A 13,926-nucleotide genomic window follows, 5' to 3' on the forward strand; every position below is an offset into this window, starting at 1 on the left:
AGTACTCTGGAAAATAGGCAGAAGAGGAACAAAAGTGGAACTGCCAAGACCAGCCAGGAATTACTGCCTCTTTTGTAAGAAATAACTGGGTCAGGCACAGTAGCTGACACCTGTAATCCTAGCACTTTGGAGGGCTAAGGAGGGCAGATCGCCTGAGGTCAGGAGTTTGAGTCCTGCCTGGTCAACAATGGTGAAATCCCATCTCTACTAAAAATACAAATATTAGCTGGGCATGGTGGTGGCGGTCACCTGTAATCCCAGCTACTCAGGAGGCTGAGGCAGTAAAATCGCTTGAAACTGGGAAAAAGAAAAGAAAAAACTGCTAACTGGGAAAACGGCAGTGAAGATCACAGGAAACAGCCAATTCACGGAATTCCTAGTTTTCAGATAAAATATTCTTCTAATTCTCTTACGTCTTTTTATTTCATACTATAAATTAAAGGTTGAACAGTTCATTGAGAGGGTGGTTATAAATATGGATAAAGCTAAACCAATTTATCCTTTGACTCAGTAATCCATCTCTAGGACTCCACCTTAAGTTACTTCACAAATGAGAAACAACATATGCATAAAGTGATTTACTGAGGCATTACTTGTACTATCAAGAGACTGAAAAACACCAAATGCCCATCAATAAGATACCAGCAAAATATCTGATGACACGGACACACAATAAAGTACTATGCAACCACAAAACATGATTAAGAATACCTCTATGAACCAGAGTAACTCTCAGGTTTATCATTTAATGAGATGAAAAAAAGGCAAAATATGCTACATTTTGTATAAGAAGGCAGTATGGAACGGATATAAAGTGAACACATATAAGGTTTTTTTGTTTGTTTGTTTGTTTGTTTTAGACTGAATCTCTCGCTCCGTCGCCCAGGATGGAGTGCAGTAGCACTACCTCAGCTCACCGCAACCTCTGCCTCCCAGGTTCAAGATATTCTCCTGCCTCAGCCTCCCAGTAGCTGGGATTATAGGCGGGTGCCACCACGTCCAGCTAATTTTTGTATTTATAGTAGAGACGAGGTTTCACCATGTTGGCCAGGCTGGTCTCAAACTCCTGACCTTGTGATCCACCTACCTCAGCCTCCCAAAGTGCTAGGATTACAAGCATGGGCCACCGCGCCCAGCCACATGTAATTACTTTTAAAGAAGGAACAGAGGAAGGACTGATCAAAAGTGAATGAAAACCGTTATCTAGGCCAGGTGCGGTGGCTCACGCCTGTAATCCCGGCACTTCGGGAAGCTGAGGTGGGCAGATCACTTAAGGTCAGATGTTTGAAACCGCCTGGCGAACATGGTGAAACCCATCTCTACTAAAAATATTTTAAAAATTAGAAGGGCATGGTGGCAGGTGCCTGTACTCCAGGTACTTGAAAGGCTGAGGCAGGAGAACTGCTTGAACCTGGGAGGCGGAGGTTGCAGTGAGCCAAGACTGCACCACTGCACTCCAGCCTGGGCAACAAGAGCAAAACTCCATCTCAAAAAAAAGAGTTATCTATAGGGGTAGGTGTAGGAACTTTCCTCTTAGTTCATTACAAATAAATGATAGTTTCTTCAAAGGTTAATTTGCTTTAAAGTTCTTGCTAATAATCTTATGGTAGCAGTTAGTTATAGTAAAGAAATAAGTGCATCCTGGATTCTTTGTTCTTACACTTTAGGCTAGATATTTGCCTTGACACGCCTAGGCAAGCCCAGGCAAATCTCAGGTCATAGCTTATTCCCCTTCCTTACTTGGAAATGCTATCACTGTTCTAAGCAATCCTCAAGTTACTCTTTTTCTTTGTTCTCCTCTGCCTTTACTTCTTTAGAAAATTTCCAAGTTTTTAGCCAATCGGGTCAAGCACAGAATGTGAGGTCCCGTTCAATGGAAACTGGACACAGCAGTAGGGTGATTGTGTCAGGTTATGTAAATGCTCCTGTCTCCTTGTTCAGGTGAGCTCTCGTGGCAAGACTGCCAGCGAGTTGCACCCTTTCTGCAGGAAGTAAACTGGCCTTGCTGAGTGATCCATTGTCTCGGTGTGGATTTTTCCCCATGTTATAAACACGTTGACAACAGTAGGTAAAAGAGGGAATGAGAATGAATCAGAATTACCTCAGTAGGGATAACTTTGGATATAGTTGTGATTTTGAATCACATAAATGTTTTCATGTATTTATAAAATGCAATTAAGTGGAAAAAATTAAAAAGCAAATATCCAATACAAATTGTAAGGTCTTTTAGGCTGACTGACTGCGCCATGGACACCATGGTAACCTCTGTGAACTGGAGGGACACTCCAGGTAAGTTCCTGGAACTAGAAAGTCTGAAGTAACTGGACAACCATGAAAAGGGGAAGAATGGGCACCTAATTAACTTGAGACATTCCTCAATTGTTCCTTATTCCTGCCTCAACTGATAAGGCAATTGGACCTACAACCCCTTCCCCAGCTTGCAAAAACTACCCTAAACTGCAACTTTGTAACTTTCCACCGCCTACCCCAAACCTATAAACCAACTCCCATCCCACTGCCCTCTTCCCACTGCCCTCTGCTGACTCTCCAGACTCAGCCCGCCGGCACCAGGTGAAAAAACAACCATATTGCTCACACAAAGCCTGTTTGGTGGGGGTCTCTTCTTTCAGAGCATTTGTTTAACATAAATAAAAATCCAAGCTATAACTTCAAAGAAAAAAAATAATTCAAGTAACTTTTGAGATCAGTACCCTAACTGTACACCCCAAAAGCATTAACTATACAAAAGTCAATGGAACGGCAAAGAAATGTTGAACTTTACTTGATAGATTTGCTATTGGCAGTGGTATTAATGTAGTAATTCTGAAGCTATTTTGTATATATTGTAGGACAGAGTAAATGAATAAATACAGAGGTTGAAAACCAGGGTTCTCACTATTAAAGGAAATACTCAAATATAGACTGGGGAAAGTTTAAGAAGAATCTTGTGGTAATGGATTTGAATTCAAAGTATCAGGGTATATATACAGGCAGGGTCCACTGAACCCAGTTTTACATTTTTAGTTTCTTTCTTGAGTAGTTCTACTATTTGCAAGGATTAATATTTCATGACTTTTATCCTCTTAGAGGCCTTTCAAGGATTTTTTTTTTAATTCCTATTAAGAAAAAAAAAACTCATTTTATTTTGCAATAACCATATAGGTACAGTGTCTTTGTAAGTCAAAGATACACTACAGGATCCTAGTGATTATATTTTTCCTGCATCTTGCCATTTCATCATCACCTTAGTAATTATTTTATGATCAACTATTCCTATGTTTAAAAAAAAAAAAAAAACCCAAAAACTAAATAGTAAGAAAATGAGAAAACAAAAGAATTCTGTAATCACCTAGAAGGATGACGCAATCAACAGTAAAATATCATCCTTCTGTTTTCTCACTGCATTGTCTAGGGTATCGCATCACCTTTCAAGAAAGTACAAATGATAGCAGACGCCATCTTTGTAGTCTGCCTTTAGCTTTCAATAAACACAGTTGAGAATTCAGGTTTTTTATTTTCTGCCTATAATGGAAAGAGGAAAAAAGTGATGGAAAGGTACTTCACTATTATTAAACAAGTCCGATTATGAATATAAAGAGTTAGCAGCACTCTTAACCAATGAAGTCCAGTATCTTTTTTTTTTAATGATGAGAATCTTCATCAGCACAGACCGATACAAGCCAATAGCCAAATGTGACTAATGAGCACTTGAGATGTGCCTATCGTAACCAAAAACCTGAATTTTTATTATACTTAATTTTAATTAATTTGAATTTTAAATTTAAGTATAATGGCCACATGTGGTTAATGGCTATCACACTGGATAGCACAGAAAGACACTCATGATGATGGTGAAATGAGAGCATAAATTAAATCTCAGATTATGAGTCTTCAGATGACAATATCCTAGATGAATTTTCTCAAAAATCAACAATCAATGAATATACAGAAATTAGCTCAAAATGGATCAATGACCTAAATATAAAAGCTAAAATCATGAAATTCCTAGAAGGAAACATAGGTATAAATCTTCAAGACCTTGAATCTGGCAATGGATTCTTAGATATGACACCAAAAACACAAGCAACAAAATGTATAATCTTAACTGACTAGGGGTGTGAGTGAGGGGAGAATGGGAGAGTTACTGCTTAGTGGGTAGAGAGTTTCTGTTTGGGGTGACGAAAAAGTTTTATAAAGAACAGTGATGGTTACATAATAGTGAATATCATCAATGTCACTGAAAAGTATACACAAAAGAATTGTTAAATGGCAAATTTTATTAAATATAGTTTAGCACAATAAGATTGCTAGAATAAAAGATCTCTAAATTCTATTTCCTCTTCTACACCTGTAAGTTTTTTAACTTCTTCAGGTCAGAGGCTAGGAGAAAAAAACCCTGAAGATACCAGAAATAGGTTCTGAAAGCAGGAATTCTGTAATGGCTTATCTCTTTAAGTCCTAGAAGAGACCATGACAATGGAGGAAGAAAACTACACACATCTGAACTTAGCGAATGTTAAACAAAGGCTGTCTGATTTGAATGAGGAAAACTAAAGAATCAATGAGTGAACACTACACTTGTAAGAACAAAAAGGAAATAGGATATTCCCATCCAGTCAGTCATTCAACAAGAAGGACTTCATCATGCAATAATCTGCAACAAGAACCTAGACAATCCCATTGTTCTGACATGTGGCAGTATTTTTAAATCGCTCATAATGTTTATGCATCAAGATTTGCTTAATATAAAGAGAACTGCTGTGTTGAAATTCTGATTAACCTTTCCAATAAAATTGTTTTTCACTATTCCTTATTTTTAGACCTGTAAATTATTTGCAAAATTTAGTTAAAAATATAAACAGTAAAAAGGATACACTGGACCTAGATAGTAAATGGTGATGACTACTTTTCCTGGTATACTGAAGGTTAATATATTTCCTTACTACTGTCCACTTGATGCAATAACACCTCAGCAGCAATCAGCACTCCTTGTGTCCATATCTTGGTTTCTAAGCGTTATTTATTTTATAAGACTCTTTGAAGAAATAGTCAACTTCAGGACTAAGGCAAAGTACAGACAAGCCTGGAACATCTTGTGCCAGAAAGCAACGTAATGATCAAATAATGAAAAAAAGAATGCATAGGCTGGGCACAGCGGCTCACACCTGTAAGCCCAGCACTTTGGGAGGCCGAGGCAGGTGGATTACCTGAGATCATGAGTTCAAGACCAGCCTGACCAACATGGTAAAACCCTGTCTCTACTAAAAATAAAAAAAAAATTAGCCAGGTGTGGTGGCAGGGAGCCTGAGGCAGGAGAATCGCTTGAACCCAGGAGGCAGAGGTTGCAGTGAGCCAAGATCATGCCACTGCACTCTAGCTTGGGCAACAAGAGTGAAACTCCGTCTCAAAAATACAAACAAAAACAATGCATGCAGGCCGGGCGCGGTGGCTCACGCCTGTAATCCTAGCACTTTGGGAGGCTGAGGCGGGCGGATCACGAGGTCAAGAGATCGAGACAACCCTGGCCATGGTGAAACCCCATCTCTATTAAAAAATACAAAAATTAGCCGGGCGTGGTGGCACGCACCTGTGGTCCCGGCTACTCGGGAGGCTGAGGAGGAAGAATTGCTTGAACCCGAGACGGAGGTTGCAGTGAGCTGAGATTGCGCCACTGCACTTCAGCCTGGCAACAGAGCAAGACTCCGTCTCAAATAAAAAAAAAAAAAAAAAAAAAAAAAAAAAAAAAAAAAAAAAAAAAAAAAAAAAAAAAAAAAAAAAAAAAAAAAAAAAAAAAAAAAAAAAAAAAAAGAATGCATGCTTAAGCCAGCTTGAAGGGGCTTCCATTGCTCAAATTTAGAACAATTTGAACATCAAAAGAAACAATGACAGAGATTATTATCACTCTCAATTTAAAACAAAAAAAAAATGAATTTATTGTGAAACTAAAAAGGGGAGGGACCCACTAGAGTTCTCATTTATTGAAAAACATCAACTAATAAACACATGGTTAGAAAATCACTGATTTGCAAACACCAATGGTATAACCAATTTAGGCAAGGATCATCCAAGGCCTTTGAGAAATAGAACATTTACACTGTCTTCAAGTACTATACCATTTAAAAGTATTTTTATGATGGAGAGACTTGGCAGATGCCACCTTAAACAAGTGGTTAGCAACACTAATGGGACAAAAATGACATTATGTGTCTCCTGACATGATGCAATAAAAAGTCATCATCTATGCGAGCGCGCACGTGTGTGTGTCTGTGTGTGTGTGTGTGTGTGTGTGTGTGTGTGTGTGTGTGTTTGGAGACAGGACCTTACCACTATGTTGTCCAGGCTGGATTCTACCTCTAGGGCTCAAGCAATCCTCCTGACTCAGCCTTTGAAGCTTTTGGAGTAAGTGGGACTACAGGCTCGTACCACCCACCAGCTATCTATGTAGTATTCTTGCCAAAATTGTTTGTTTCTTCATTATTACATTCACTAGACATCTCCAAATTGTGAGACATTCTACAAGAAACCTGACCTAATGCTTCAGAAATGTCAATTTCATAAAGACAGAAGGTGGCGGGGAATAACTTTAGATGAAAGATTAAGGAGATAAGATAGCCAAAGGCTATGGTAATCTCTGGCTCTTGGATTGAAAAGAGTTATAAAGGCATTTTCACAAAAACTGAGAAAATGTGAATATGGTACATGTCAATGTTAATTTCCTTGGTAAGAAAAAAGATACTGTTCTATAGAAGAATGACCTTCATGTAAAATGATATGTGCTGCAGCATTACTGATGTGATGATGTCTGCAATTCACTTCTGAATGGTTCTGCAGGGGGGAAAGAAAAAAATATATAAAGAGAAAAGAAAATGGGACAAAACGTTAACTGATTCAACAGTTTCATCACACTGTTCTTTCACCTTTCCTGTAGTTTTATAATTTTTCAAATAAACAGTTGTAGTTTAAGGGGGAAAAGCTGCATATGAGAGACTAAAAAGATAGAGACATCAATCTGGTGATTAAGACAAGTGACAGAAGCTAAAAGGTTTTTAAACTCAAAATGAACACAACAGGTGGGAAAACAGAATCAAGCAGTTATGGCCAGCCAAATCACAGATTCCACACACCTCCTTCCTCCCTTTCCCTGGGACCATTCCCAATTTTTGTTCCAATCTAGAGAAGCCTGGATCTTTTCTTCCAATCTAGAGAAGCCTAACCCAATGAAAATGTGTTTTCTCCTCTTGAAATATTGTTTTATGTTTATTAACAACTTTCAAAGGACGAAAACCAAGGGGGTCTCTTCTTATGGCACATTACTGGCACAATATTAAGTGCCAACAATAAGAAGTTGATCTAAAATAAAATAAAACTTACAAGTAATGAGTTCTGAAAACTTACCTACATACAAAATGAAATGTGCCTTTGGCTATACAAGCACATATTCTTACAACTGTGCCTTTCTTAAAAAATAAGTAACTTCAACATTAGAAAGGACAAATATACTCTTTTCAATACATTACCTATAATTAATCAACTTAGAAAAAACATTTCTAAAATTCAACACCCACTCATAAAAACTCATAGCAAACCTGGAATATAAGATTTCCTTAATCTGATAAAAAGCAAATACGAAAACTACAGTAAATATCACACTTAATGGTAAATGTTTAAAAGTTGACCCGTGATGCCCACTACCACCATCTGAACTGGCCAATACCAAAGGCAAGAAAAAGAAACAGCATAGGGACTGGAAAGGATAAAGGCACTCTTGAGGAACCACAACTAAAATTACACTATCAGGTATCGTGATAACTTACAAAGTCATAATGATTTAGACAGCGTAGGTTTGCTGCAAGAATAGACAAGCCAAGAGCACAGTCAAGAAACCAATCAGTTACTCTCACAGTCACCTGATTTATGACAAAGACGACAATGCAGTGAAAACTTGACACTCTTTCCGATAAATGCTGATGGGGCAACTAGGTATCCATACAGTAAAAAATGAAACCTGACCCTCAATCCCCTCCTATATACAAAGCCAATTTCACTTTCTCAACGTGAAAGACAAAGCAATAAAGCTTCTATTACGCAATATAAGAGGGTATCTATGGAAGAATAGTAAGAAAGACCTCTTAAAAACAGGACAGAAAACACTAACCATAAAGGAAACAAATTGTTAAAATTAAGAATGTCTGTTTGTCAAAGGACAGACACCATTGTAAGTGCTCCAAGTCAAGCCACAGACTAAGGAAGCAACTTACAATAATTGGAAAGGCAGTCACTGCTATGAATCAATTAGAATATAACAACCCCATAGAAAATAGATAAAAGATAAGCAGGTATTTCACACACACACACACACACACACACACACACACACACACACACAAACCCACAAAAATCCGAGTAGCCAATAAACATTTGAAAAGGTCATCAACCTCATTATTCATCACAAGAATGGCCAGCATATATGAAAAAACACATGGTGGTAAAGACTGAAGTAGGGAGAACTTCTGTCCACTGCTACCAAGGTCCACCTTAGAAAACGCATTTTAAGTGCAACTGAAGACACAAATGCTCCATGAGAAAGTTCTAGGCAAAAACTAGAAACCACCCAAACTGTGCATCTGAAAAATAAATGGCATTAATGAAAATTCTAAGATCGAATCTGTAAACATCAATCACAATGCGTGGCACACACAGAATTGCTCCCTATAATGTAATTCCATCTGTCCATTTCTTCACATACGCATGACAAATTGATATAATTTAAGATCACCCTCAAAACACATTCCAATGGTTTTCCATCACACAAACATAAAAACCAAAACTTACGATGATCTGGTACTACTCTAATGCTGGCTAGAAAGCTCTTCTCCAAAATATCCTCCATATATCCACATAGCTCACTCCTCACTTATTTCGAGTTTCTGCTCAAATGAAACCTAACGGAGAAGCCCTCTCTGACGGCTTACAGAAGAAGCCATCCCTCCTCTCACATCCCACATTCTCTACAGGCCTCTTACCTTCCTGTTTTTTCTACTTAGCCTTACCTACCAAGCACCAATGGTATGGCTACGTAACCGCATGCCTTTACCCTGAGAGTGTAACCATAAAAGCAAGGACTTTCTGTATTTTGTTTATTACTGCACACTCAGCAGAACATGTCTGGCATGTAGTAGATATTCATTAAATATTTGTTGCATAAATTCAATGGCATGGATTCTAGGCTTGGAAAGAATAGCTGTTACATGGCCTACGTGGCTGACAGTTCCTTAAACTATGTGCAGTTTAGTTTATCACAAGAAATATGAAAACCCTCCATTAAGTTAAATTAGCTGTTCTGCTTTATAAAAAATTTAAAATATTTACTCTTAATGCATTTAATTCCCCATGGCTCTGTATCAGGAAGTATAAGCTATTCCAAAATTCCAAGTGAGAATTACATGAGGCACTCAATAATAAATATATTATCCTAATGAATTTTCTAATCTTACTATTATCCTGCAAATAAGCCTATAAAAACAATACTGGATATACTACTTTTTAAAATATTACAATAAAATCTCAGTAGTTCTGCTAATAAAAGCTAATAGTATCTAGAGATAAAAAATACAAGTATCTCAGAAACATCACCTTAGCCAAGAAACCAAAATTTCAATATAATGCAATTCCTAAAACCAGATTTAGCAAGATCTTAGGAAGTACAAGTACAAGGAAATCTCCCTAAACAGCCCAAGACACTCCACACCAGTAGTCCTGGACCATACATTTTATTGCATAGGTCACAGTCTAGACAGGTTAAGCTTCCATTTTTCCAACAAATATTTTAGTGCTGTTAGTAAAAACAGATTTAGTTAAAAGGAAGGGAAAAAAAGGCGATGATCTGAATTTCTCTCCTCTCCCTGTATCTTGTAACAAATGAAGATTAAATAAAACCTTTGGGGGGGGAAGGAGAGATGGTTGTTTGAATAAATTACATATATCAGCTCTGAAGTAACCAAGAAATAAACCTGCCTAACTGGTGTTCAAACTAGCCAAGAGCCATTTTTCAGGCTCAGAAAGTGTTCTGCAATTAAAATAACATTCAAATTTTTGTTAAAATTAAAAGTAAGTTTTATCAATAGTTTTTTTGAGGGAAAAAAAAAGTCCCATCCAATTTTACAAACTTTTAAGTAAAATAATAAAATTGTGTATTTTAAAACAATGGTGTTTTCCTATATAAAATGTGTAAATATTTACATAAACATAACTGGAACCACGCTATACACACTGTCCTAGTTTTCAATCCCTACATAATAGCTCCTGATTTATTTAACCAATCCCCTAATGTTGGATTTTTTAGTTTTTCTATTAAGAACAAAACCGCAAGGAATGTTTCTTACATGTTTTTTGCTAGATCAAAACAGAAACAAACCAAAATTTTAACTAAAACAAACTGTTTTGGATATGCTTCATCACTGACTCTGTAAGTGAAAGCAATGTTAAAACTTGTGCTCCCAGCCACCAACTACAGATGCTGTCACTTAGAGGTCGTGTCTTGTTCAGGCCCCTTGTCTGTCCTCCTCCTCAGGTTGCCAATTTTTTTTCCTTTTTATTCCATGTTCCAGAGACTATACAATAAAGAAAACAGGGTAAAACTTGTTATACTCCTTAGCTGAATTTGGAAAACAAGCAAGAACAAAACTAATGAGCAACATTTAAGCCACATTACCTACCAGCCCCTCTCAATTAAGACTCCCAGAGAAGATTATGCTCTAAGCCTAAGGCACCCACAGTATGTAAGGAACTCATTTCTCTCTCTCCATCTAAAGCCAACTAGATAGTATCCTCCCAGGGGAAACTGAGAATAGGCATTCAAATCATTTTCTGCAGAATTTAACTCTGTCTCATGAAACCCAGGTAGGAAAGGCCAAGAGCTTAAAAGCATGTTTGATTCAACTTACATAAAGGAATACCAAGTGCCACACGTAAATGACATTTTCCCCTTCTACACTCAGGATGTCACGATGCTTCTCCTTTAGTAGAACTCCCGGTACTCCCACAACTGGGCTGGCTTTAAAGCCTAAATAAGGTACTTCACAAAAAAAATTTCACTGCCTATTTACTGGGTAGTTTTCCTGTACTACATCATAATTACAGTGCAGCCAACTAACCAGTTTATTTTGTGGCCTTGTGGGGTCTCCTGTCCACTGAAGCAGATGCTTCTATTAAAGATAGATTAAAGACTGACACACTTTTTCCTGAACTGGGGATAATTTTACACACCCACGACAGATATACACGTGGCTATTTAGTGTGCCGAATTAACATTAAAACACAGAAAAATAATTTGATAGCACAATGTCTACAGGAAACATTCAGTTTCCCACAAGACTCTAACTGAAAAAGCAGTTACTCTCTTCCACTGTAACTCAATACGGTACCAGAAAGCTGTTCAGAGCACCCCAAAAAGTATCCTTTGCATTTCAGTCACACTAACATCAGAATAAAACTAAGGATATATTTTTAACATGCCAAATGGCAGAAAATATATCAAGTCAGCAGGAGGTGAAATTAACGAACTGCAGTAGATGAGAAGCAACAGAAACATCATCCTCTGAGGGTCTGTGTCACATTCTCTGAAAGAATAAAAAATACCAAGTTTTGCCCAAAGGAGTAAGACTTTATAAGGGGCTGTTTTATCTTTCTTCTCTTTCTATTTTTATCTTAAAAAAAAAAATGCATTAATGTCTTATAATTTAAAGATGCCAAACTAATTAACTTTTAATTTTAATTTTTTTTTTTTTTTTTTTTTTTTTTTTTTTTTTTTTTTTTTAATGACAGGGTCTCACTCCGGCCCACTGCAGCCTCAAACTCCTAAGCTCAAGTGATCCTCCCACCTGAGCCTCCCAAGTACATGAGACTACAGGTGTGCACCACCATGCCTGGCTAATTTTTTGGGCTTTTTTCTTTTGTATATCCGGGTCTCCCTATGTTGCCCAGGCTGGTCTCGAACTCCTTGGCCTCAAGTGATTCGACGACCTTAACATTCCAAACAGCTGGAATGACAAGTGTGGGTCACCTCGCTGACCACTGGATTTTTAAACTGTCATTTTGAAAATAGGCTTCCAAACCCAACAGTTGCGTTATTAGAGAAAAGTGACTGAGAAATGAAAATCCAACCCAAAATAAACCAACCAGAACAAAGTAAGAAAGATTCCCGCAGTTCATCCCAACAAGTGGTTTCCAAGCAAACGGGGGTTTTTTAAGTTCTATCAAAACCCTCATCTAGTTGAACTGTGTATATTTTTATACCTATGTAAACAGTCGTTCTTATACAGGAAATGTTCAATTAAAAAGTTAAGAATTTTTACCGTGCTTGTGATGTTGAAGCAACTTACTAACCCTTTATAGCCCATGATGCTCTTCCATAAATGATGACATAAAGTATTTTAAGCAAATTAAATACTGCTTTTATAAGTAAGAATTTCAAGACACTTCAGCGGACAATCAATCTGAAAGACCACAGAATCCACAGAAAACTCGGATTTAACAATAAAACTGTTTCTTAAATTGGAAACACTTCTTTATGTAAAGTCCCACCAGGAAATACCAGACTCGGTACCCTCTTCAACAGTAGTTTAAAATTCATTTATTACACGATGAAATTAAAATGTGTAAAAATGAGCCAGGTCCGGTGACTCACGCCTGTAATCCCAACAGTTTGGGAGGCAGGGCGGGGAGGATCGCTTGAGGCCAGAAGTTTTAGATCAGCCTGGGCAACATAGTGAGAATGTCTCTATTTTGTTTAAATGACATTATATTGTCATAAATACTAAATAACCAAATATTGCACAGGAAGCATTAACATGACAAAGGTAGTAAAACTTTTCCGTGCAAACAAATAAGGAGCAAAACAGTATACATTTTAAGCAATGTTTAGGTCATTACAAGCTACAAAAATTAAGGTGAACGCTTCCGTTGACAGCGTGCTGCCCCCGCCCCCAAATTCCCACACGCTTTTGCACGCCTTCAGCTCTGAAGCCCCCTTTCCGGGGCAGGCGAATGGGCTCCACACCCCTCCCTCCGCTGCCAGGTCAAAGGGCTGCAGACAAAGACAACAGAAGCACGTGACAAAAGTTTCTCCCGGTTTCCTCCGGGAACCCGAGCGGTTGGGCCCAGGCCACGCGGGGCCGCGGCCCTGAGCACAGGCAGGGGCGGCCCGGCGGGCGGAGGCGGAAGCGGCGCGGGGCTGCCAGTTACCTTTTCCTGCTCCTCGCGCAGCCGCGCCACGTCCGGGGCGCGCAGCGGAACCGGGGCCGGGGCTGGGGCTGGGGCTGGGGCCGGGGCCGGGGCCGGGGCCGGGGCCGAGGCCGAGGCCGAGGGGGGCGCAGGGTCGGAGGGCGTCTCCACGGTGGGCGCCTCCATGACGGGCCCGCGGGCCTCAGCTAGGCGAGTGAGTCCTGAACCAGCGCCTGCGCAGGCGGCGCGGTCGGCGGCTGCCCAGCGCCCACGCGCCCGCCCTCAGGCACCGCGCGTCCCGCGCCCAAGAGGCCGCGCTCGCCGCCGCCGCCGCTGTTCGCGTCCGCGCCGCCCGCGTCCGCATCTCACACGTGCATACCGCCGCCGCCCCGCCGCAGGCTCGGAGTAGCAGGCCGACCACCAGCTGCCGAGACGCCTCTCCGGTGCGGGCCCTGCCAGACGTCCCGCGGCGGCCGCGCCTCCTCCGCGCCTCCCCACAGGCCCCGCCCCGCGCGGCACGCCGGAAGCTAGCGCGCAGGCCCCGCCCCGACACGCCCATCCCGCGCAGGCCCCGCCCCCAGGAGGGTGCGCGTGGTGCGGACCTCGTGGCTGAGGATGGCAGTGCCCGGCGTTTGTAATCCTCCTCAAGCTTACATTCCATGCCGATATTTCTTTCTTTTTTTTTTTTTTTTGAAATTACGTATA

General features: G+C 39.9%; 1 protein-coding gene across 3 annotated transcripts in view; it reads right to left on the reverse strand.

Annotated features, from left to right (window-relative positions):
* URI1 (URI1 prefoldin like chaperone) overlaps positions 1–13,723 on the reverse strand; it is a 74,746-nt gene extending 61,023 nt beyond the window's left edge. The window contains exons 1-2 of one of the 3 annotated variants that reach the window (XM_037728308.1): positions 13,360–13,723; positions 13,243–13,317 (exon numbers count right to left, since the gene is read on the reverse strand). In XM_037728308.1, coding sequence (XP_037584236.1) covers positions 13,243–13,317; positions 13,360–13,407 — 123 coding nt within the window. In that variant the 5' untranslated portion in view covers positions 13,408–13,723. Of the gene's footprint in view, positions 1–13,242 lie in introns of all 3 variants that reach the window. The other 2 variants (XM_037728307.1, XM_017499883.2) reach the window with 2 other exon arrangements.
* Positions 13,724–13,926: the final 203 nt, after the last annotated feature.

The sequence above is a fragment of the Cebus imitator genome, unplaced genomic scaffold (genome assembly GCF_001604975.1).
Source record: "Cebus imitator isolate Cc_AM_T3 unplaced genomic scaffold, Cebus_imitator-1.0 Scaffold261, whole genome shotgun sequence".
NCBI classification, from domain to species: Eukaryota; Metazoa; Chordata; class Mammalia; order Primates; family Cebidae; genus Cebus; species Cebus imitator.